Raw genomic sequence first — 23,079 nt, 5'->3', positions numbered from 1 at the left:
ACCCTATAGGTCACTAGTCTAGTCGATCTGTCAATGCCTGTCCAATTTCTATATATGCGTATAATAAGTGTGTAGCCAAGCCAAACGAGATGCAGTCTCAGCGCGTAATGGGAGCAAAACTGGGCGGGCGATTGCGGCCAAACTCCACCTTCTTCACACCTGACGGCCTAAGCTCAAGACACACGCTGCAGCAAACGCTAAGTTACACGACACCGGATATTCACCCTGCACAATAGTGCAATGCACATGACGGAGACACGAGCGCAACACTGCAAGCTTCTCCATTGGCAATTATCTGCGGCGCCATTGGCTGCCTCGCTGTTGGACGCCATTGAAATATAAATAGAAACTGAAATATCATTCTCCCCTTTAAGCGGGCCACGACTTGTGGGTGGGGCAGCTGCTGCAGCTGGAGACGGTCTCTTTAACAACTTTCACTTACAGCGTAGCCTGAGCCAGAAATTTCGCTGGCGAAAAGGTGTCGAAAAATGGAGAACACAAGTACTTACTGTCGATCATCAACACCATCGAACTTTCCTGATATAAAGATGCACAAGTCAAACTAGATTTATTTGGTTTACAAAGTTAAAATACATCTAAAACGAATATGTAAGGACTTGAATTGGAGGTCATGAAGTATTTTCATTGGTTCTGAATAGCTAATTATAATCAGAATACTTTAAACAAATCTACTTAAATGTTATGCACATGGGATTTCGGGTTGTGTAAGTAAAAACATTTTTTAGATCACAAAAAGGTCAGCGTCAGTAGTAGTCATTTCAATTTCAGAGATATCATACTATCATGCCACATTTTCTAGGAATTTGTCATCAACTCTTTAAAAAGGGATACTAATGGCTGTATTCTATTACTATATGTAACATTTCTCATTTATTTATTGTACGCTGTATGCTTATATTGTAAAACTAAGATACAATGTCTTAGTCCATCACGCAGTGTCGGTACGTGACATGTCGAACGTGACATATGTTGATCTATTCAAATTTGCGCCTGAACTTCATTAACCAGTTGAGCAGTACGAGTTATTCATATTATGAAGATATTAGACAAAAACATGTTCATTAGAATGGGCGGCTCAAGTGGTAATATAATTAAAACATTACCTTAAACATTACATTAAAGTTGCATCTCAAACCCTGAGCGCTATACAGGCACCATACCATACATTTGAGCTTTATCCATGTAACTTATTCAGGCAAAAGTCCTTGATAAATTACAGATCCAGAAAAAGCAACGCTATCTTCAAGACCTTTTTTATCAGTAGAGAGCCGCTTGTAAGGAAGGGGAAGTGGGTGAAAGAGAATTCCGCCAACAAAACAAACAGTGCGAGTTACAGATAGTGTGACGCGGAATCGAAATGAAAGGCGACCTGGGACGACAACGAACGCATAAATTGCAGATGCTGTTGCTCCGCCAATGGAGCGCAACAATTCACAAATAGCAGCGGCGCGGCGGTAAATGCGAATATGTGTGCACATACTTGTGCATCACATGCATTTGACGCGAACTGCAATCGCTGGAGAACGCAGTCCGACTGCCTTTTAGTCCCTGAGTGTACGTACGATCATCGCGAGTTCAAGGTAGCCATGGTTCTGTTTGCGTCGCCTCCACTCGATAGCCGATTTGCAATGGTCGGTTTTCCGATTCCCGGTTGGGACTCCTCCACATGAAGTTGGGGTTAAGAGGTGCGTGTTCAATCGATGCATTGCATTCTTCAGTAGCTTTTAATTGTCTTTCGGAAGAGTAAATACGCAAAATAAAATATTCAAAACAACAGAGAATGCTGTAGTCGAGTTCCCCTATTATCAAATTATCGTTACTCAACTGGGAACGTGAAATTTCATAATTTTTTTTTTTGGCATATCGATAGATTTTCGGGAATAAAATGAGAAGAAATTAAAAAATTGGTTAAAAGTTTTGGACGGCTTATAGGCGTTAGAAGTACCGGTAAAAATTTGCCAGACAAACATTAAAACGCGTTGTGGGCGTGGCTAAAAGTTTTTTGGCAAATAGAGATAAATTTACGACATTACTAAAAATATGAAAAAATATCAAAACATTTTTCAAAGGTTTTGCGTGGCAGTTTTGGTCAGTTCGTTGGCTTGGCAACATGAGTCAAAAAACTTGAGCTGCGTCTATGTCTATTTACAATCACAATATAATACATATACAACAAAAAATATATATAATATATATATATATAATTACAACTTCGCGGTTTGTTGGTTTATAAAAAAAAGTATTTTTATTGATCAAAAACTTAAGCGAATGTCGGAGACAAATTCACGTCTTACACAATTGAAGTATGAATAAAATCTAAATCTAATTTGCAAAGCGAACGCTTAGCAAACCTTTGGCTGAGCTTATTTACTTCTTCATATTGAGCGTACATAGGCTCTCATTTATGTTTACGTTAATTAGGCGCTCTCTTGAGTGGATTGCGCATGGATATAGATCAGCCGAGTTTGAGCTACGTGGAAAGTTTTGACCCTTAAAGCTGTGTTAGCAGTTTTGACCCTCTGGTGGGAGTCGCGAATGCGGCTGCGGATGTTTATGTCTGTTGGATTGGGTGCCTTCTTGAGTGGATCACTCATGGGTACTGATCAGCCGAGAACTTGAGCTGCGTAAGCGGTTTTGACCCTTTGGTGGGAATAACTGATTCGGCAGCGGATGTTAATGTTTACATTAGGGTAGGCTGGATTTGTTATTGTCACCAGAATTTGGGTTCTTATTGGATACATGATTTTATGACTTATATCCTAAGGCATTCTATGATTTTGTGTATGGCTGTTCCTATGTGGTTATGTATGTGTGTGTGTAAGTATATGTGGTCTTATACTATGGCACATATGCTACTTCCCCATCCTTTAAATTTAGCCTGTCCTCAGGCGGATATTCTAGGATACAATACAGGATTAGTATCAAATACTGTATTTATATTTTCTGTTGTTGTGTTATTTTGTTGTTCTATTTGTTGTGGATTCTCTTTTTTATATTTAACAATTAGTTTTTTAGGAATGCCTTTATATTTATAAATAAAATATAGTATAAGTGTAAGTATTATAATAGCAAGTATAGTTAATGTAATAATTTGTAATGTGTTGTATGTATTAGTGTGTTCTTTAATTATTTCTTTAGCATTTAGATATGATAATGGTTCTAATTTTGTTACATTGTTATTGATATAGACCGTTTGTGTGTAGTCTAGAGTTGTGCTTGTAATTAATATGTTTTCTATTTGAACAGAACAATTAAAAGCTTTTATTATATTGTCTCCTTCTATTATAATTTCTCTATTAATTATACAGTTTTGATTTAATACAATTTTTGATAATTTCCAAGTTAAAATTATGTTTGGTTCTACATAAGTTATTCCAATATTGTTATGTGTTTTTGAATATCTGCATTCTGTTGGTATTTGATTTAATATTCCTGTAATACATTTGTTTATTATTGGTTTTCCTGAGTTTTGTTTGTAAACTTGATTATCTTGAATATAATATTTATCATTTACATTTTCTATAAGTATATTATTATCTTTGTCTGGATATGGTACGATGTTAAAAAGTGCAGTTTTTATAATGTCTCTAGGAATATGGGAAATAATAAGTATTTCATTTGCATCTGATTTTAACCAAGTAGAAGTTTTTATATTTAGCAATTTTTCGGAATTTACATGTGATAATGGATCATGTCTTAATAATTTGGGATTAAAAATACCAAGTCTTGTTAATTGCATACCAAGTTCTATATCTTCAATGTATTCGGTAAACTGTTGTAAGTTAAATACTAAAAGTTCTAGTCTTCTGTCACCTTCACTTATTGCGCTTAAATGGTTGATTACTTCAATGCCTCTATTGACTACTTCTATAACTTCATTCAATTCATTAATTTGAATACTATGTTGAGAAAGATCGTATATTTTTTGTTCTAATTCTTCTTTGTCATTTTGATCTAAAGTGCCAAAAAGGTATTTATATGCGGTACCTATAATATTTATTAAACCACGTTTATTGCGTTTTATTATTCTTATTCCATTCATTTCTCTGTCTAATTTTTCAGTTAAATATTGGATTTGGGCTATAGTACCATATTCTTCAGCTTGTTTAATTAAATTTGCAAAAGTTTGTTCGGTCTTTGTTAAGTTTACGGACAAATAGTGATATTCATAGTTTATAGGTATATTAATTGATCCTGTTTTAAATATAAGATATCCATTTTTAGCTTGTATCGGGTTCACCTCTAGGCTTTGACCACGGACGGCACGGATGAAACATATTATAAGTGTTATTATGAATAACTGTTTAATCGGACCCCACTTGATTTTCGGGAGTTGAGCTGGAATTGTATTTACTTTTATTAATTCTTTTTTGTTTTTTAAATTTAGATTTATAATGTTCAACTTTTCTTCCTCTATTTGTTTCTTCGTAATGTTTCTCATCTATTTGTTCTACGTGTCCTGTTTTCTTAAATGGGTTAGTTGTTTTACTTTTTACCAATGGTGCTTGTTTATATCTAGTATCTACTTCATAGCTATGTCTATCTTTATTCAACTTATCTATTTTTGATTGTTTCTCTTTTTGGGTGTCATATGCAGGTGTTCCTGCGTAAAGGAAAATATCAGCTGGTGTTCTCCCAGTTGTATTGTGTTTAGTTTTGTGGTTATATACATAGAGAATAGTTTCAAATTGTGTTATCTTATTTTCTGGGTCGGACTCACTATTAATGATTCTTAACTTTTCATTGACTGTTTTATGGAATCTTTCAATGTCAGAAATTCCATTTTTACTTGTTGTGATATTTATATTCACATTCTCGGACCTAAGCCATAAATGTAACGCGGAACATATAAAAGCTGAATCTTTATCGGCCTTTATTTCGGACGGTTTTCCCATTTCATTGAAAATTTTAAGAAGAGCTCTTTTTGCTTCCAGCCAGTCTCTACTACTGACTTCAATCAAAGCGGCATATTTTGAATAAATGTCAATGCATGACAGGAACGTTTTATTATTGATTAAATAAAAATCTATAACATATTTTTCTCTGGGATTAAAAGTTTCTGGTGTTAACTCATATCTTAGTTTAGTATCTCTATGTTCTGTTTTGGATATGTTACATACTTCGCATTCATTAATAATGTTCTGTATTAACTTTTGGTAGTCTGGGTAATAATATTTTTCTTTAAAAAGGTTAGTTTGTTTCTCTATTCCTGGGTGTAAAAGTTCTCTGTGACTTTTTATAATTATTTCTTTAAATTCGGAATATGTTTCAATGTCTTTTAATTTGATGTTTGATTTCATAACTTTAGTTATGTTATTCGGACTGACAATTTCTATGTAAGCGTTTTGAAATGTAAGGAAATCTATTTCGTTATGAAAGAAAATTACGCTTCTTTTGGTACATAAGTATTCTTTAATTAATTCCTTGGCATGGACATTTGTCATTTCTATGTAATGAATTTTAATTTTTGTTTTATGAAAGTATCTTTTAGTTTCTACGTTATTATTATCGTCTTTTATAAATTCTATCTGCCTGTTGTAGTAATTAATTGGTCTTTCCGTTAAGGAAATATAAGATTGGTTATCTTCTTGAGCACTGTGAATAGTAGCTTGTGTTGGTAACGAAATGTTACTGGAGGTTTCTCCTAGGAAGTTTTCTTCAATTTTTACTCTCGATAGAGCATCTGCTACATGGTTTTCTTTACCAGGGAGATATTTGATATGATAGTCAAATTCATTTAATTTGATTTTCCATCTCTGAAGTTTCATGTTTGGCTCTTTAATTGAATCAAGCCAAACTAATGGCCTGTGATCACTATGGATCTCGAATTTTCTACCAAATAAATAGGACCTGAAGTATTTAGTGGCCCAAACAATAGCAAGGAGTTCCTTTTCTATTGCGGAATAATTAACTTCATGTTCGTTCAGAGTTCTGCTAGCATAGCATATAGGTTTATGCTCTTGCGATAATACCGCGCCTATAGCAAAATTGCTAGCATCAGTAGTTAGTGAAAAAGACTTTTTAAAATCTGGGTGTATTAATATGGGATCGGACGTTATTAACACTTTTAATTTTTCAAAAGCTAAGTAATAGTCTGAATCTTTGATATTTATAATTGAGCCCTTTTTTAGTCGTAATGTCATTGGTTTTGCTATTTTAGCGAAGTTTGGAATAAATTTGCGGTAAAAACCGCAAAGACCAAGAAATGATTTTATTTCCTTAGTGGACTTTGGTATAGGGAAATTCACTACGGCTTTAATTTTTGCGGGATTTGGTTTAATACCATCTGTTGTAATTATGTGCCCTAGGAATTCAGTTTCCTTTTTTAGGAATTCGCATTTATCTAGCTGTAATTTTAAATTTGCTTCTCTGAGCTTTAAGAATACCTTTCGCAAAGACATTATGTGTTCTTCCAATGAAGTGGAATACACAATTATGTCATCCATATATACGAGACAGTTTTTGTATATTAAATCTGCTAAGAGATTATTCATGCAACGTTGAAAAGTTGCGGGTGCATTTTTTAAACCAAATGGCATTCGAGTATATTCAAAATGACCATTTTTGGTTGAAAAAGCTGTCTTCGCTATAGAATTTTCATCCATTTGTATTTGATGAAAACCTTTTGCGAGGTCAATGGTTGTAAAGTATTGGCAATTTCCAAGCTTATCCAATATTTCATCCATTACTGGTATTGGGTATTTGTCATCAACGGTTATTTCGTTGAGGTTGCGATAGTCAATGACTATGCGAAATTTCGATTTTCCCGATGCATCTGGCTTTTTGGGTACTACCCAAACAGGAGAGCAATATGGAGAATTCGATTTTCTTATGATTCCTTGTCGAATCATGTCTTTCATTTGGTTTTCGACTTCTTCGTCGAAGCTTTGTGGGTATTTATATGGACGTCTGTAAATTGGGTCTTCGTGTTTAGTTGTTATGACATGTTTAGTTGTACTTGTGAAGGTCAAATTTTCACCTTCTTTGTACTGTATGTCACTAAACTCGTATAGGACACTGCTGAGGGCTTTCCTCTCTTCATCGTTTAGATGATCAAGTCGAAATTCATTTGTTTCATTGAGTTCGTTGTCAATTACATAATTGACATACTCAATATTTGGGGAATCTAATAAGTTTTCTTTTAAACTCTCTTTAGGTGTTTCCTCTTCTTCGTTAATATCTTCAAGTCGCAATTTAAATGTGTATTTATTTAAAGTGACTGTATTGGATGTATAGCATATAGTTGCTTTGGAATCTTCCAAATATTCCCTGCCTAACAAAATGTCGTATTTTTCTGAGAATTTATGTAAATAAAATGTTTGCTTTGTCGGACATAATTTACTAGGTTTTAATGTAATTTTGGATTTTAAAATAATTTGACCGTTTATTGTATGTACATCTAATGGAGCTTTTGAGTTGATCGGACAATTGAAAAAATTTTTGCTCATCAAATTTATTGATGAACCTGTGTCAATCAAACATTTGAGTTTGATATCGTTCATAGTTATTTGTATGAAGGGGTATGTTCTTCTTCTACTTCTGATTCCGATCCCGAGGCAAGTTGATGAAAATTTTCACTGGTATCCATTTTAGACTGACCACTGGAACTTTCACGCTGCCTTTTTTGGGGCTGGTTAGTAGTAGAATAAGATGTGGGTTTTTGAAAATTTAGAGCGTTTTGCGCTCTACCTTGTTCTAACTTTTGTTTGAACTCATTGTATGTCGCTTGGTTGCTTTCAACTTTTTTTGAATTATTACTTGCATAATTATTTCGATTTTGACTTTGCTGTGCTTGAATATAATAAGGTTTTATACCTTGGTCATTATTATTTCCTTTATTCTTCTGAGAACCATTATTTTTACTACTGCTTTGTAGTGTAGATGGACTGTTTAATTTGGCTTTAGCTTTTTCTGTATTTAATACAATTGTATCGTAAAGGCCTTCCCTTTGTGCTACTTGTCTTAATAATGTTGTTGTTGTAATATCATATCTTGCTAATGTCATGAACATTCTGTCTGGAATTCTTTTATAAATTACATCTTTAATAGTATTAGCCATTGCGGCGGTATAAAGAGTTGTATTTGTGTAATTATTTTCTAATGATAATTTACTTGAAATTTCGAACATCTTATTTTCTAGTTCTTCTACAAACTTACGAATACTACCACTCCAGTAGGTGTTGTAAAGTCTTCTTAGCAACTCTTCGTATGGGATTTGGGTTTTAAATTCATCAATGAGGACTGATCGTAGTTCAGCCCAAGTGTTGCACTGTTGTAGCTGGGATACTTCTTGTGCATGTTGGGACAGCTGCCTCTCGATGGCACTGTAGAGTACACTATGTTGCCTCTTGTCTGTTGTCGGGTATAGGGACATCACGAAGTCCACACGTCTCACAAATGATGCCAGTTCTCTTGTGGAACCGTCAAATGTTGAGATGTGACGAATCTGGCCCAAAGCCTGATTCAAATGTAATTCAGATAGAATCATAATTTGTTCGCTGGGTTGTGCCATGTTGTTGGCTATAGTTGATTTTTCTTTGAATCACTTGGTAGATTGATACCGGGGTTTTATTTTATTTATTTAAAATTCGCACACCTTTGTAGCAGTCCAATCAATGCTAGATGGGCTACACAACACTGACCTGGTAACAGTCACACCTTTTATTTATTTTGGTGGGTCACACTTTAATGGTCACTTGCAGTTTTTTAATTTATATTTGTATTAATAGTATCCAACATCGAGAGTTAGATAACTGTTCACAAATATTTTGTCACATAAGTTCTTTTGCGGATCTGCTTTGTATGAACTGAAGCACAAGCGAAACTTTGTTCGTCACGAGTTGCGCTTTATTAATCTCGAACTAATCTATTAGCTCTAAGAGATTATGTTCACACGCGGATCCTACCGACTGCGCCAATTACAACTTCGCGGTTTGTTGGTTTATAAAAAAAAGTATTTTTATTGATCAAAAACTTAAGCGAATGTCGGAGACAAATTCACGTCTTACACAATTGAAGTATGAATAAAATCTAAATCTAATTTGCAAAGCGAACGCTTAGCAAACCTTTGGCTGAGCTTATTTACTTCTTCATATTGAGCGTACATAGGCTCTCATTTATGTTTACGTTAATTAGGCGCTCTCTTGAGTGGATTGCGCATGGATATAGATCAGCCGAGTTTGAGCTACGTGGAAAGTTTTGACCCTTAAAGCTGTGTTAGCAGTTTTGACCCTCTGGTGGGAGTCGCGAATGCGGCTGCGGATGTTTATGTCTGTTGGATTGGGTGCCTTCTTGAGTGGATCACTCATGGGTACTGATCAGCCGAGAACTTGAGCTGCGTAAGCGGTTTTGACCCTTTGGTGGGAATAACTGATTCGGCAGCGGATGTTAATGTTTACATTAGGGTAGGCTGGATTTGTTATTGTCACCAGAATTTGGGTTCTTATTGGATACATGATTTTATGACTTATATCCTAAGGCATTCTATGATTTTGTGTATGGCTGTTCCTATGTGGTTATGTATGTGTGTGTGTAAGTATATGTGGTCTTATACTATGGCACATATGCTACTATATATATATCTATCTATATATGTCTATATATATATATTTCCTGTCTTTTTGAATGGGTTAGTCGTTTTTGATCTAACTAGAGGGGATTCTTTGAAGTTTGTGTGTCTTTAAAGTCGTGTCTATTTTCATTAAGTTTGTCAATTTTGATTACTTTATTTTGTTGAGTGTTATAGGAAGGGGTTCCCGCAAAAAATGCCTGCTGGGGTTCGACCAGTTGTGTTGTGTTTTGTTTTGTGATTGCAAATGTTAAGTATTTTTTCAAATTTTGTGAATTGGTTTTTAGGCCCATTTTCGGTTGTTATTATTCTTAATTTTTCATTAACGGTTTTAGGAAACCGCTCAATGCCAGAAATATATATATGTATATATATGTATATATATGTATATATATGTATATATATGTATATATATGTATATATATGTATATATATGTATATATATGTATATATATGTATATATATGTATATATATGTATATATATGTATATATATGTATATATATGTATATATATGTATATATATGTATATATATGTATATATATGTATATATATGTATATATATGTATATATATGTATATATATGTATATATATGTATATATATGTATATATATGTATATATATGTATATATATGTATATATATGTATATATATGTATATATATGTATATATATGTATATATATGTATATATATGTATATATATGTATATATATGTATATATATGTATATATATGTATATATATGTATATATATGTATATATATGTATATATATGTATATATATGTATATATATGTATATATATGTATATATATGTATATATATGTATATATATGTATATATATGTATATATATGTATATATATGTATATATATGTATATATATGTATATATATGTAAGTTAACGCAAGTTCCACTTGCATCAGGGTTCTCGGCACTCGCTGCCGCATACCTCACCTTGATATGACAACCAACATGCTGTGGTTCTCCAAATAATAGTCAAGATAGTTAAGAGGGTTCGAGTTTACGATTAGCTTTATTTTAAGATTCAGTTCGCGATCTGCTAGCGGTTCCGTTATGTGTCCGTTCGACACTGGGGCCTCTTCTCCCGCCCCGCTGCTTTTATATCCGCTTCCCCCGTTGACCCCTCACCCTGAGTGCGACCAACGGCACTTGTTCCGAATGCACACATACACAAACATGTTCCTAGACAGGCCCCGAGTCGCCTGCTGACGGGGCCCGAAAACACGAGAGCCGAGCGCTGGTGAGTCCTGACGAAGAGCGCAAGAAGAGGGTTCTTAACTTACACGAACATGTTACTAGACAGGCCCCGAGTCGCCTGCTGACGGGGCCCGAAAACACGAGAGCCGAGCGCTGGTGAGTCCTGACGAAGAGCGCAAGAAGAGGGTTCTTAACTCCTCCCCCCTCAAGATCTGCGTCCCGCAGATTAGTGAGCCTTGTTCAGCTCGGTTTGGCCCAATGCTTCTAAGTTTGCGGCAATCTCGCGGACATCGGGCATGCCTTTGGTGGACATCAGCTTCTTCCATAGGAAATAAAAGCCTAGGAATATGCAGATTGCGAGTGCCGCCTCGGTGAGAAGAGAGGCTAGTAGCTCACTCGCCATGTTGGACATCTTTTCCAAATTCTTCATGCTCACGTCGTGGACGTATTCCAGAGAAAGTTGAAAGTTGCTGGCCGTTATGTGGCTCAACACGGCCGGCATCGCCATTAGATGACTGACCGAGTAACTGGAATAGTTTTGACCGTTGACCATTATCGTCTCATTGTCGAATTGGATGATAAAGGAGCCGATCAGGTCGTAGTTCTCTGCAGCCGTTCTTAGAGTTCCGTTGAAGTTGGTCAGGAGGAGCATTCCATCGTCGACTTGCTTAACCACTCGTTGGTTACCTCAGTAGCCGAGGGATACAGCTAGCCTCCTCCAGTTTTTGCAGTTCCTCGAAGCCGTCGCTTGCGCGGCCAAGACGGCGTTCCAATCAGCAGCATCTGGAGATCCAGCTACCCATTTCCAAGCCGACCCCAGCCAGTCCAGTGAGCGGGATTTGCGCCGCATGCAGAAATCGCGCTTACAAAAAGACAATTCGTAAATATCTGGTCGTCTAAGTTGTTCTAAGACTACGTAGTGTGTGGGGGTACGGTACATTTTGTGTACTTATATTTTTATTTTTTTATATTTCTTATTTCTTATTTCTTATAATCTGTATTTTTTTATATTATTTTTTTTATAGTTTTTTTTTGTATTTCTTAACTCATTTTTTTTTTTTTTTTTTTTTTTTTTTTTTTTTTTTTTTTTTTTTTATTAATGTTTTTTTTATATAGGGTATGCATGGGTGGAATATTTCATTAGCTGCCACAACGTACTTTTATTACTTTCGTTATTCTTTTTCGCGTTTCTTTTTTAAATGTGAAAGCCACGTCTCAATTTCTTAGATCAGATTTGTGGAAAATTTTTCCTGATCTGGTTTTAACTGTTACCTTGTTGTCTTCCTGTACCTTTTCGCATCTGAACCTCGCTTTTTCCTTTGTTTTTATTTGCTTATTTGCAACAAAAACTTCATCTCCCGGCCCATAAGACTTTGGCTCGTCCCTATTTTTATTCCGAGCCATATTACCTCTAATTTGCTTATACTCAATTAAGCCCTTGATGTCCTCTAAAGTCTGCCGCCGGAAATCTGTCAGACCCTGATAGTTTACCCTTGACGAGCGGTCGAAAAAAACGTCTGCTGGTTTTCGATTCGTTACCGAGTGAACGGAAGTGTTGTAGCGGTCCACTGCTATGTGTACCAGCTCAACGGGTTTGAAGGTAGGGAGCTCATCTTTAAGGCAACGATAAATTTCTAGGAACGTAGAGTGGAATCTCTCGACTTGACCATTTACTTCGCTCTTCTGGGTTGGAGCATAATACAGATCGATATCTAGAGACCGAAGATAGTTGAGCACTGTGGGGCATAACAACCCTCGCTCGTTATCCGAAACCAAGACCTTAGGGGCGGTGAAGTAATGTAGGGCCTCCACCAAAGTTTCTCGCAAATGCACAGATGCTTTTGACTGCAGATGGAAAAGTTTGGCAAACTTGCTAAATTTGTCAATACAACTTAGGTATAACCTTTTTTCGAGCGCAAAAATGTCGATGTGAAGTATTTCACATGGGTAGTTAGGAATTGGCGTAGGTTGTAGGTTTGGTTTGTTAGGGTGTCTCTCGTACTTGTAGAGTTTGCAACACTGACATGAGGAAGTTTGCAGACGGATCGTACTGGACATTCGCGGGAAATAATATTTTTCTAAAAGTTGGAGACGAATCTCCGTAGGGCCCCTATGTGCTCTACGGTGTTCTTTTTCAATTATTTCACAAATTTCCTCTGCGCCAGACACGTCCGCCACTAGGCGCTGCGTTATCCGAATTTTGTATAAAAGAAAATTCGCTAAGCAGATGGACTGAAAGCGTTGCAAATGTGCTTCCGGGATTTTGACGCCGTTAATTATTACAGGTCGTAGACACGATTGTAACGAGTTGGTTAAATCGGCAAGTGATCCGTCTTTGAGAGGAATCAGATGGCGAGTATAACCTGGGAACGGGTGCTCGCATAAGTATTTTGACCTGGTTGTGTCAAAAATGAGTTGATTCTTGAAAACGTTGATTGGAGATTCAACGTGGGGAATCAATCGTGAACTGTCATGTAAAGCGCTATGGGCAGTAGCCAAAGACTGCATGTCATCCTCGGGATTAGCATCTAAATCGGTGCTCAACTGGTTAAGCTGAGGCGGAATGCGTGAAAGCGCGTCAGCCACCACATTAGATTTCCCAGGCTTGTAGATGAGTTCGCAGTTGTATTCCTCTATACGAGCCTTCCAGCGTTTTAGCTTCGCATTGAAATTTCTGTTGCCTAGGGCAAACGTTAGAGGTTGATGGTCAGTATATACTTTAATAGTACCAGCGCCATATAAGTAAGCCCGAAGATTGTCCAATGACCAAATTATCGCGAGCATTTCCTTTTCGATAGTAGCGTAGTTTTCCTCCGTCTTATTTAATGAACGGGAAATGTACGCTATCGGCCTATCTCTACCCTGGTCGTCCTGTGAGAGGACAGCTCCGATGGCCCAGTTAGAAGCGTCCGTGGTTAGATGGAAAGGTTTAGTGAAACATGGGAACGCCAGTATTTCAGAAGAACAGAGAATTGATTTTAAATCATTAAAAGACTGTAGGGCCGTCTCGTCTAATGTAATTGGCACTTTGCTTGATTGTGAAGACTTTATATTAGCGTACAATCCACGCGTCAAGTTTGTAAGGGGCTTTGCTACCTTCGCATAGTCCCGAATGAACTTCCTGTAGTACGAGGTCATGCCTAGAAATCTTTTTAACTCCTTAACAGAGGTCGGAGGAGGCATTTCGCTAATCGCTCTGACCTTTTTCGGATCTGCCTTAATGCCATCGGCCGTGACGATATATCCTAAAAATTCTACCTGCGTGTCTAAAAAATGCGACTTCTCAAGGTTCACTTGGAGGTTAGCTTTTGATAAACTCGCTAATACCAATCGGAGATTTTTCCAGTGTGTGTCATAATCTTCACTGAAGACGATGATATCGTCAATATAAACGTAGCAGACCTTGCCAACATGCTCGCGCAAAATATCATCGATCATTCTTTGGAAGATTGCAGGTGCATTCTTCAAACCGAATGGTAGACGGAGGAACTCGTACTTTCCATTTAGAGTAGAGAAAGCTGTCTTTGGAATGTCGCTTTCCTTCATGTGGATTTGATGGAATCCAGAAGTCAAATCTAGGGTGGTAAAGTATTTGGCATTGCCAAGGCTGGCTAGCGTAGCGTTTATATCTGGGATGGGGTAAGTGTCGGGTATGGTGACGGTATTTAACCGCTTGAAATCGACTACCATGCGATATTGTTTTTCTCCGTTTGGTTTAGGTTTCTTCGGGACTATCCAGATAGGGGAATTGTAAGGGCTATTAGAGGGTCGAATTATACCGTCCTGCAGCAGTTCATCGATTTGACGTTCGACTTCTCCGCGCATGTTGACTGGGTAAGGATAACTTTTAGCATAGATCGGGTCTTGTGTGTTTGTCCGGATTTCAGCCTTGACGGCCGTCTCCACGGACATTCCAGATAAGGGGGGCTCGAAGATGCGGGGAAATTCCCCGAGAAGGGAATTCAAAATTTCTTGTGTACCATCTGGGTGTTCGGCGGCGAGTAGCGGGTTAACGTTTATTGAAGCTCTCGCCAAAAGAGGGATTTTAATTCCTGGGGTTATTATCAAACAATTGTTTTTCCTATCCACTATGGCTTTTAAGTCTTTGAGAGTATCGTCGCCAATGATACCATCAAAGGAATGTAAATTCGGTAGTACGAAAAAGGTAATATCCGAGTCGTTCCCTAGTGGTTTGAAGAATTTACCAACTAGGCGGTGCGTTATCATGATGTTACCCGCAGCGGACAGTACGGAGAAGGGTTTACGGACTGTGGTACACCCGGCTGCAAGTCTTCGGCTAATAAAGTTTTTGTTCGCCCCCGTGTCGATCAAAAACTTCAGCCTTTCTCCCCTCTCCGTAGCATACTCTAAGTACGGTACACTGGAGAGGCGTTGGTCATAAAATTTGCCCCTCCCTCAGTCTCAAGGTTATGTGGAGCATCTGTAACTCCTTCCACGTTTTTCTGCGGAGGATAATTGTTGCTTCTCTCGACAGCTTGAGACTCGTCATCATAGTAACCCTCGTGTGAACGTCCTTGGTTATCTCCACTAGCCGCCGGGGCTAGCGGGGGTGGTGCCAATTCCATGTGGTACAATCTTTGTGCCTTTTGGAATGGGTTGTTTCCTTCGGACATTCTCTTAATACCGGAGCCTTCTTCCTGGCGACCACTGTATCCTGATTGGTAAGATTGACCCGACCGATTGGATTCCATTTTTATGGCCTGTCTAGGACCCTGAGTTCTGTAGGAGTTTTGCGAAAATCTGCCTGAACCAGGAGAAAAAGGGGTTCGGAACGGTGGCCTGGCCTGATGTTGATATGGGCCTGCGAATCTTGGGGCACCTGACGGTTGATAGTTCTGAGCTGTGAAATTTCTTGACATTACATTCTGCAATCCCATACAAAAAGAGTAAGCCTCTGGTAGATTCTTCGGGCTGCGGACAAGTAAGTATTTGGAACAATCTCTCCCCACTCCTCGGATAAAAACATCCAAAGCCTTGTCTCTATAGGTTTCTATCAAAGCGTTGACTACTTCACGAGGGTGGTTTCTGGCCTTCAAGTTATTTAAGATCAACGAGAGATGGCCATTAACGTCCATATAGAACCTATCTAGTGGTCTAGAACCTTGGCACATAGCGCCAAGCTCATGCTCAAGCGTACGTAAGTCTCGTTTGTCTGCGTAATGCAGCGCCAAGACTCGTTTTATGTCGTCCCAATCGTCGTCTTGGACGCCATAGGCCGCCAAGGCCATGTCGGCGTGTCCCCTTATTTTCTGTCTAATATGCAAGACAATTGCCCTATACAGGGGTCTGGTTTTAATCAAGTCATATTCGGTCAGTATTGACTGTGCCCTGTTTATCCAAGACAGGTAAGCCTCCTGCCGTCCTTCGAACGCCTGCAGTTCTTTGACGCAGTCAGGGAGGACCGATATCTCTCTCAGCTCATACTCGGTGCGTGCGCGCACCAGGGGTTGCGGTTGGTCGACCGTAGGGTCAGCGTTCCCGCGCTCCTGTTCTAAAATAGCCAACCTATCATTATTTTTCTTAATATCTTCCTTAATGCCTGTCACCACGTTGGTCAGGGCATTGAGGGACTCGCTAAGAGCACGCAGGGTCTCTTCCATTTTGATTTTTAGTTTGCGTTGGAAAGATGCAGGAAGCTTTCAAGGCAACAGAATTCGTTATTACTTTACGGAAATGTGAGACAACGGTTTTAACCCGATAAAAAAGAATATCTGTTCTTCTTTGCTTTTTCTTTATTTCTCTAGATTTAGCAAATATGGCAATAAAGTTTAATGAAATATTTCACTCACCCTTGTATGCTCTTTATTAGTTTTCGTCGTTTAGGTTGTACCCCTACAGCATGAATATTCTATTGGGATAAGTAAAAAAAGGTGAATTAGTGTATTGTAGAGAATTTTTATTCATTTCGTTTCGGGAAATTGGGGAAATTGTACTATACTTGTTTTCCTTTGAATTGTGGTGTTGTGCATGTGTTTATACAATTTTTGTGCGCTATTCCATTTTGCAATATTTTTTCCTTGCGTGCGTGCTGTTACAGTTTTTTATTGATGACCTCTAATTTATTTCGGCACTGGGCACGGTGGTTCCGTAGTATCCCTTTTGGCTGGTTGCCTACTAAGGTACGGCCGCCACACAACTTGTTGGGCGGTTTTTTTTGGGTGCATTCCACACCACTTAACGTATCCAACAAGCTGCCACACACCACCTTATCACTCTGGGCGCTCATATTACTCGTACTGCCGCAGGTAAACTGCTGCAATGGTTAATTATTGGTTTATTATACACAATCTTTTGCACTCGCGAATTGGCAAGGAGAGAAAAAAAAAATTTTCCCACAAGCCGTACCGCCGCAGTGGGTTGATCGTGTTTTAATTATGTTATAGGTATCGTACAACTTTTGCGCTCGGCATGGGCGACGTGGCGTCCTCCGGTAGCGGGTCGTTGTTTTATTAATTTAAATTAGGTCTTGGCGCAACATAGGTTTACATTTTTATTTTAGAAATTTTACACCTTTTATTGAATTATGCAATATTTGTTGCGCCCCGGGATGGGCGTAGTTCCCCCCGGCAGCGGGTAATTGCTATTTTATCATTTTATACACAGCTCACGCAGCACTTCTTTTTCATTTATGGATTTCAGATCTTAATCTGACTTATGCACACCACCACTATTTTTACGCACAAATTTCCACAATTTTTTCGTATCACTTTTATCGGCCGGACATTGCCGGTCCCTGTTCGGGCGCCAGTTAACGCAAGTTCCACTTGCATCAGGGTTCTCGGCACTCGCTGCCGCATACCTCACCTTGATATGACAACCAACATGCTGTGGTTCTCCAAATAATAGTCAAGATAGTTAAGAGGGTTCGAGTTTACGATTAGCTTTATTTTAAGATTCAGTTCGCGATCTGCTAGCGGTTCCGTTATGTGTCCGTTCGACACTGGGGCCTCTTCTCCCGCCCCGCTGCTTTTATATCCGCTTCCCCCGTTGACCCCTCACCCTGAGTGCGACCAACGGCACTTGTTCCGAATGCACACATACACAAACATGTTCCTAGACAGGCCCCGAGTCGCCTGCTGACGGGGCCCGAAAACACGAGAGCCGAGCGCTGGTGAGTCCTGACGAAGAGCGCAAGAAGAGGGTTCTTAACTTACACGAACATGTTACTAGACAGGCCCCGAGTCGCCTGCTGACGGGGCCCGAAAACACGAGAGCCGAGCGCTGGTGAGTCCTGACGAAGAGCGCAAGAAGAGGGTTCTTAACTTGTATATATATGTATATATATGTATATATATGTATATATATGTATATATATGTATATATGAAGACGAATGAAGACGTTAAGACGTAAGGCCCACAATCTAGCTCCCTTTGTTGTTGTTTGATTGTTCCCATAAAGCTGCTTTGTAATGCACTGCTGGTCTTAGGTTAGAGGCACCATCCTTTTTTTTAAAACAAAATCAATTATTCATTTCCATGCTTGTTCTAATTGTCCAAAATGCTTTTCTTATCAAAGTTCGAATCATGTTCGAAAAAAATTCTCATGCTAACATTCAAAGATTCTAGAAATTCTTTGGCAATTTGACAATTAGACGCAGCTTAAATTTCTTTGTATTGTGTAGACAAGTGTAAACTTTTGGTATTGACGAAATATTAAAAAAAGGGAGAAAAAATGGGTAAAGCTGCTGTTATGAGCTTATTGGAACGTCAAAAAGTAGACTTCCTACACTCGCAAGGATTGTCCCATCGAAACATTGCCAAACAGATAAATCGCAGCTCCAGAACTGTTGACAGATATTTGAAGGATTCAGAGGCATATGGGAATAACTTTAAAAGAAAAAAAAAAACACTATCAAAGCAAGCAGAACGCCATATTGTTAGAATTGCTTCGAATTCTACTAAATCTGCTGCTAAGATCAAGGAATTCGCCGATCACGATTTGCGGAAAGATGAGCTATATTTAAGTCGCCACCATAGACAAGAAGGGGGAATAATGGTGTGGGGTGCTATCACATTTTATGGGACAATTGTCTTGATTTTTATCGATCAAAAGATGAACGACGATCGCTTCAAAACAATGTTGGAGTCCGTATTTCCAAAATTAAAATATCTCTTTGGACCAATTCCTTGGATTTTTTAACAAGACAATGCTCCCATTCATAGTTCTCGATTAGAAAAGTCTTTTATTTCAAGTGAAAACGTTAATATCATGACCTGGCCACCATATCCTCCAGGTCTTAACGTAATTGAAATTCGACTAGCTTGAATAAAATGTTAGAAAAACACAATTTGGTTAAATATTTATAATCATTTAAATATTATATTAATAGTATCATTAAATAAGAAATGTTTTTGCATATCCACTTTTTTTCTAAGCTTAAGTAGTAGTTTCGACCTATGCTACCTGCAATAGAAATAAAGTTTCATGCAGATTTCAATAAAACTAAAGGAGACTGGCTTAGTAGAAAATTTTTGAAATCATTGATTGAGTTTTGAAGTCTTTCCCTAACGATGCATAAATCGTTTTTGGTTTTACCCATGTTAGTCCCCAGTTGGTACTGGATTTCCTCTAGCGACCTAATATTAAGGAAATAAGTTTATTTGGCTATAGAACATTCAAACAAACACTCATATGGAATGTCCCAAATGGGGCATGGTGGATGTGGATCAGTGAACAGGCACCATCCGGGCCTTGGGGGTATGTGTGTATGTCTGTGCCCTAACCGCGTCTCCGAATTGCCTGTGTTGTGCGAGGCGCACGCTCTACAAGACCTTGATCCCGCATTAAAAAGTTGGCACGTCGTCGTCATCGTCGTTAAACAACAAAAATAACGCGGCACAAAGATAAAACCGAACCGAAACCAAAAACGAAAGGCAGCAGAGCCAAGGAGACAAGTGAGTCAAGACAGACCGGCAAGGCACGACAACAAAGAAGAAAACATGTGGACAGTCGCTTTGTGGGTCGCCAGGCGGTACTGGGGGAATTTTAATGGCGGGAGGAACTCGCCTGGCTCTCATGCGGTGTCCATTTATGCGCCACTCCTCCCAATCATCCGTTGATGATCTTCATTGTTTTTAATTTGCCAGACATTTTTGCTAATGTCGTCGGACTTTTCACTTTTTGTGGGTTTGAAGCAAAGTTGGGATTTGGATGGATGTGTTTTGCATGCCGACCGTCCTCATAGCGAGATACGATTAGTTGAGTTTTCTATTGGCTTTTAATGGGGACTGTTGAACTATTGAACCAACCAACTCGATACATCCTTGAATAATAACCTCTTATCTTTCAGTTGAACCAAAGGAAAATCGCATCAATTAAAGCATCTTTAAAACCAATTGTAAGCCAACAAAGGAGAGGGTGACATTTTATTTAAAAGAAAAAAGCAAACGTAACGGTTTTCGGTGAGCGAAAGAGCCAACTACACGAAGAAGTTTATAAACGTAAATAAATAAATGAAACAAATAAGAAGAAAGGAATTTAAAATTTAATCAACATGAAAAGAAACAAATAACCAGCAGAGACCACAGTGGCGATAAGCCCAGCACAGCTAAGAGAGCCAAGAAGCCCATTTATAATGTGCATCAAAAGTCAATAAAAGGACACTTTGAAATTGCTTAAAACGTCATAAGAGTCAAAGGCCATAACAAATAAAAGCCCGAGAGAGCAGAAGGAGCCCTTCCTTGAACACTTACCAATTGAACAGGGAACCAGCAGCAATGGCCATCAACTTTTCGGCTTCCTTTGCGGCTTGCATAGCAGCCGGGCTAAAGGTGCCGCGCCAGATAATGTACTGCATCACTCAGGACACGGGCCAGCCATACGTGCTCTATAAGGACTCGCAGGACGCTGAACGGAACCCCGGTGCCATAGGTGCCACTCCCGCCCAGTGGGGCAGCGAGATGTACCCCAACATCCAGCAACAGGCCCAGCAGCACCTAACTGCCCAGCAGCAGCAACAGCAGCAGCAGCAGAACGCGGCGCAAGCAGCGGCCCAGGCGGCAGCTGTGGCAGCGGCAGCGGGACAGCCGCAAAGTCCGCCGGGGGGCGGACAGGAGGCCCGCGACAACGGCAGCGGTGATGGCCGCCAGCAGCAGGTGTCGCCCTCCTCGAGTCCGTACCCTTCGGTCCAGCAGCAGCAGAGGGCAAACGGGGCAGGCGACGAGGACCCCATGAACCACCAGGTGAGCTTTTCTTCGAGTTCCAGTTTTGAGGAGCGCACCGACTAAGTCCTTTCAACTTCTTACAGCTCGCCAACCAGCAGAACCCCGCTCCCAATCAAAACCAAAGCAGCAATGACCCCCAGCATTCGGGCTCCAACGCGGGCGAATCAGGCAACCCGCATGTCCAGCAGAACGGCGGACCGCAAAATGACCCCGGCAACAGTTTTCGAACACCGGACTATTATGACCCCCGCCACGCGGCACCGCAAGGGGGGATGCTGGCACCGCCTGGCTTCCCACCGCTTCACTATCTTAACAAGGGCGTTTTGCCAATGGAACAGTCTGGCGGTGGCGGCGGGGCCGGGGGTGGAGAAGCCTACGCGCTTCCCGAAATGCTGCCGGCTCAGCAAAACGGTCAGCAGAACGCCGGTCCAGCGAACACCAATGCCAACGAAGGCGGTGCGGGAGCCAACGGGAGCGGAGGTGTAGGCGGTGCGACGGGAGCGAGCGTGGGAGTGGGATCGGTGGGCGTGACGAGCGGCGGAAGGACGGGCAACGGACCAGGACGCCCGCACAAGAACAAGCCACACAGCGACCTGCGGCTCTTCAAGTGCCTCACCTGCGGCAAGGACTTCAAGCAGAAGAGCACGTTGCTGCAGCACGACCGCATCCACACGGACGCACGACCCTTCCCGTGCTCCGAGTGCGGCAAACGCTTTCGCCAGCAGTCGCACCTTACACAGCATTTGCGCATCCACGCCAACGAAAAGCCCTTCACCTGCCCATACTGCTCGCGCAGTTTTCGGCAGCGCGCCATTCTCAACCAGCACATACGCATCCATTCGGGTGAGAAGCCCTTCGCCTGCCCCGAGTGCGGCAAGCACTTTCGCCAGAAAGCCATCCTCAATCAGCATGTGCGCACCCACCAAGGCGAGCGACAGATACAGATAACTTACATACCGATGCAGATGCAGATACAGATTCGAATAGTTTATCAGATAGGAATAGTGCTAGATCAGACCCCGGTTAGCCAGCTGGTCCACAAGCTTGGCTTATCTCATCCCTTTTGGCAACCGATTTCCCTGCAAAATTCTGTTCTCTCTGCCATGGAGCGAACTTTTGGTCGAATATCGAAATTGTCCCTATTAAAATACCTATTTGGCTCGCGGACTGGCTGAGCGCAAAGACGGAAAGACGGAGGCAACTTGCTTAATAATTTAAGTAAGGCGATCGAGGATGCAACATTTCCATCGCCTCAGCCAATCGGCAGCCAAAAAAAATTCCGTTATTAAGTTGAAAGCTAGGCAGTTCTTTCGAAAATTTGTATCTCGGCTGCGCGCCAAGTTTAAGCGCTGCTAACAGTAGCCTCTTTCGCTTGATTACTTCCATGTGACACTGCGGATCAACACGTCCCATAAACAGACGTCTCGCCACACCTTATTTTCAAAAACGGGCCGCACCCGACCCTGTGGCCCTCGGATGTACCCTTCCCTGGCGAGGACAACGACACTAAGGGCGATATCGCCGGCACGGGCGGCGGCTACCACGACGAGGACTCCCAGGGAACGCCGGATGGCAGCGGTGGCATGCACTACCCCTCTTACTTCAAGGACGGCAAGGGTGAGTACTTCTGTGAGGCGTGTTTGGAGGCGGCTACCTTCTAATCAGATCCTCGTACAGGCCAAAAGATACTGCCCGAGGTGCTGCAGCATATCGGCGTGAGACCGGCAAACATGCCGCTCTACGTGCGGTGCCCCATCTGCGACAAGGAGTTTAAGCAGAAGACGACGCTGTTGCAACACGGCTGCATCCACATCGAGTCGCGGCCGTACCCCTGCCCGGAGTGCGGAAAACGTTTCCGGCAGCAGTCGCATCTTACGCAGCACCTGCGCATTCACACTAACGAGAAGCCCTTTGGCTGCATGTACTGTCCGCGATTCTTCCGCCAGCGGACCATCCTCAATCAGCACTTGCGTATCCACACCGGCGAGAAGCCGTACAAGTGTGGTCAGTGCGGCAAGGACTTCCGTCAGAAGGCCATCCTGGACCAGCACACGCGCACCCACCAGGTAGTTGTAGCCTGGCCTC

General features: G+C 40.5%; 1 protein-coding gene across 7 annotated transcripts in view, besides 4 other annotated features; it reads left to right on the top strand.

Annotated features, from left to right (window-relative positions):
- Positions 1-23,079, top strand: part of jim — a 45,962-nt gene that overhangs the window by 13,333 nt on the left and 9,550 nt on the right. For 3 of the 7 annotated variants that reach the window (NM_143699.4, NM_001275292.1, NM_168964.5), the window contains 4 exons: positions 20,121-21,012; positions 21,078-21,921; positions 22,414-22,611; positions 22,672-23,060. In NM_143699.4, the coding sequence (NP_651956.1) occupies positions 20,548-21,012; positions 21,078-21,921; positions 22,414-22,611; positions 22,672-23,060 (1,896 nt within the window). In that variant the 5' untranslated portion in view covers positions 20,121-20,547. Of the gene's footprint in view, positions 1-20,120; positions 21,013-21,077; positions 21,922-22,413; positions 22,612-22,659; positions 23,064-23,079 lie in introns of those variants that run through there. The other 4 variants (NM_001259959.2, NM_001275294.1, NM_001275293.1 and 1 more) reach the window with 4 other exon arrangements.
- Positions 1,786-2,109: a mobile genetic element.
- Positions 2,224-9,592: a mobile genetic element.
- Positions 9,632-9,946: a mobile genetic element.
- Positions 10,488-18,095: a mobile genetic element.

The sequence above is a fragment of the Drosophila melanogaster genome, chromosome 3L (genome assembly GCF_000001215.4).
Source record: "Drosophila melanogaster chromosome 3L".
Taxonomy (NCBI): domain Eukaryota; kingdom Metazoa; phylum Arthropoda; class Insecta; order Diptera; family Drosophilidae; genus Drosophila; species Drosophila melanogaster.
This window is presented reverse-complemented; position numbering and strand designations above follow the sequence as displayed.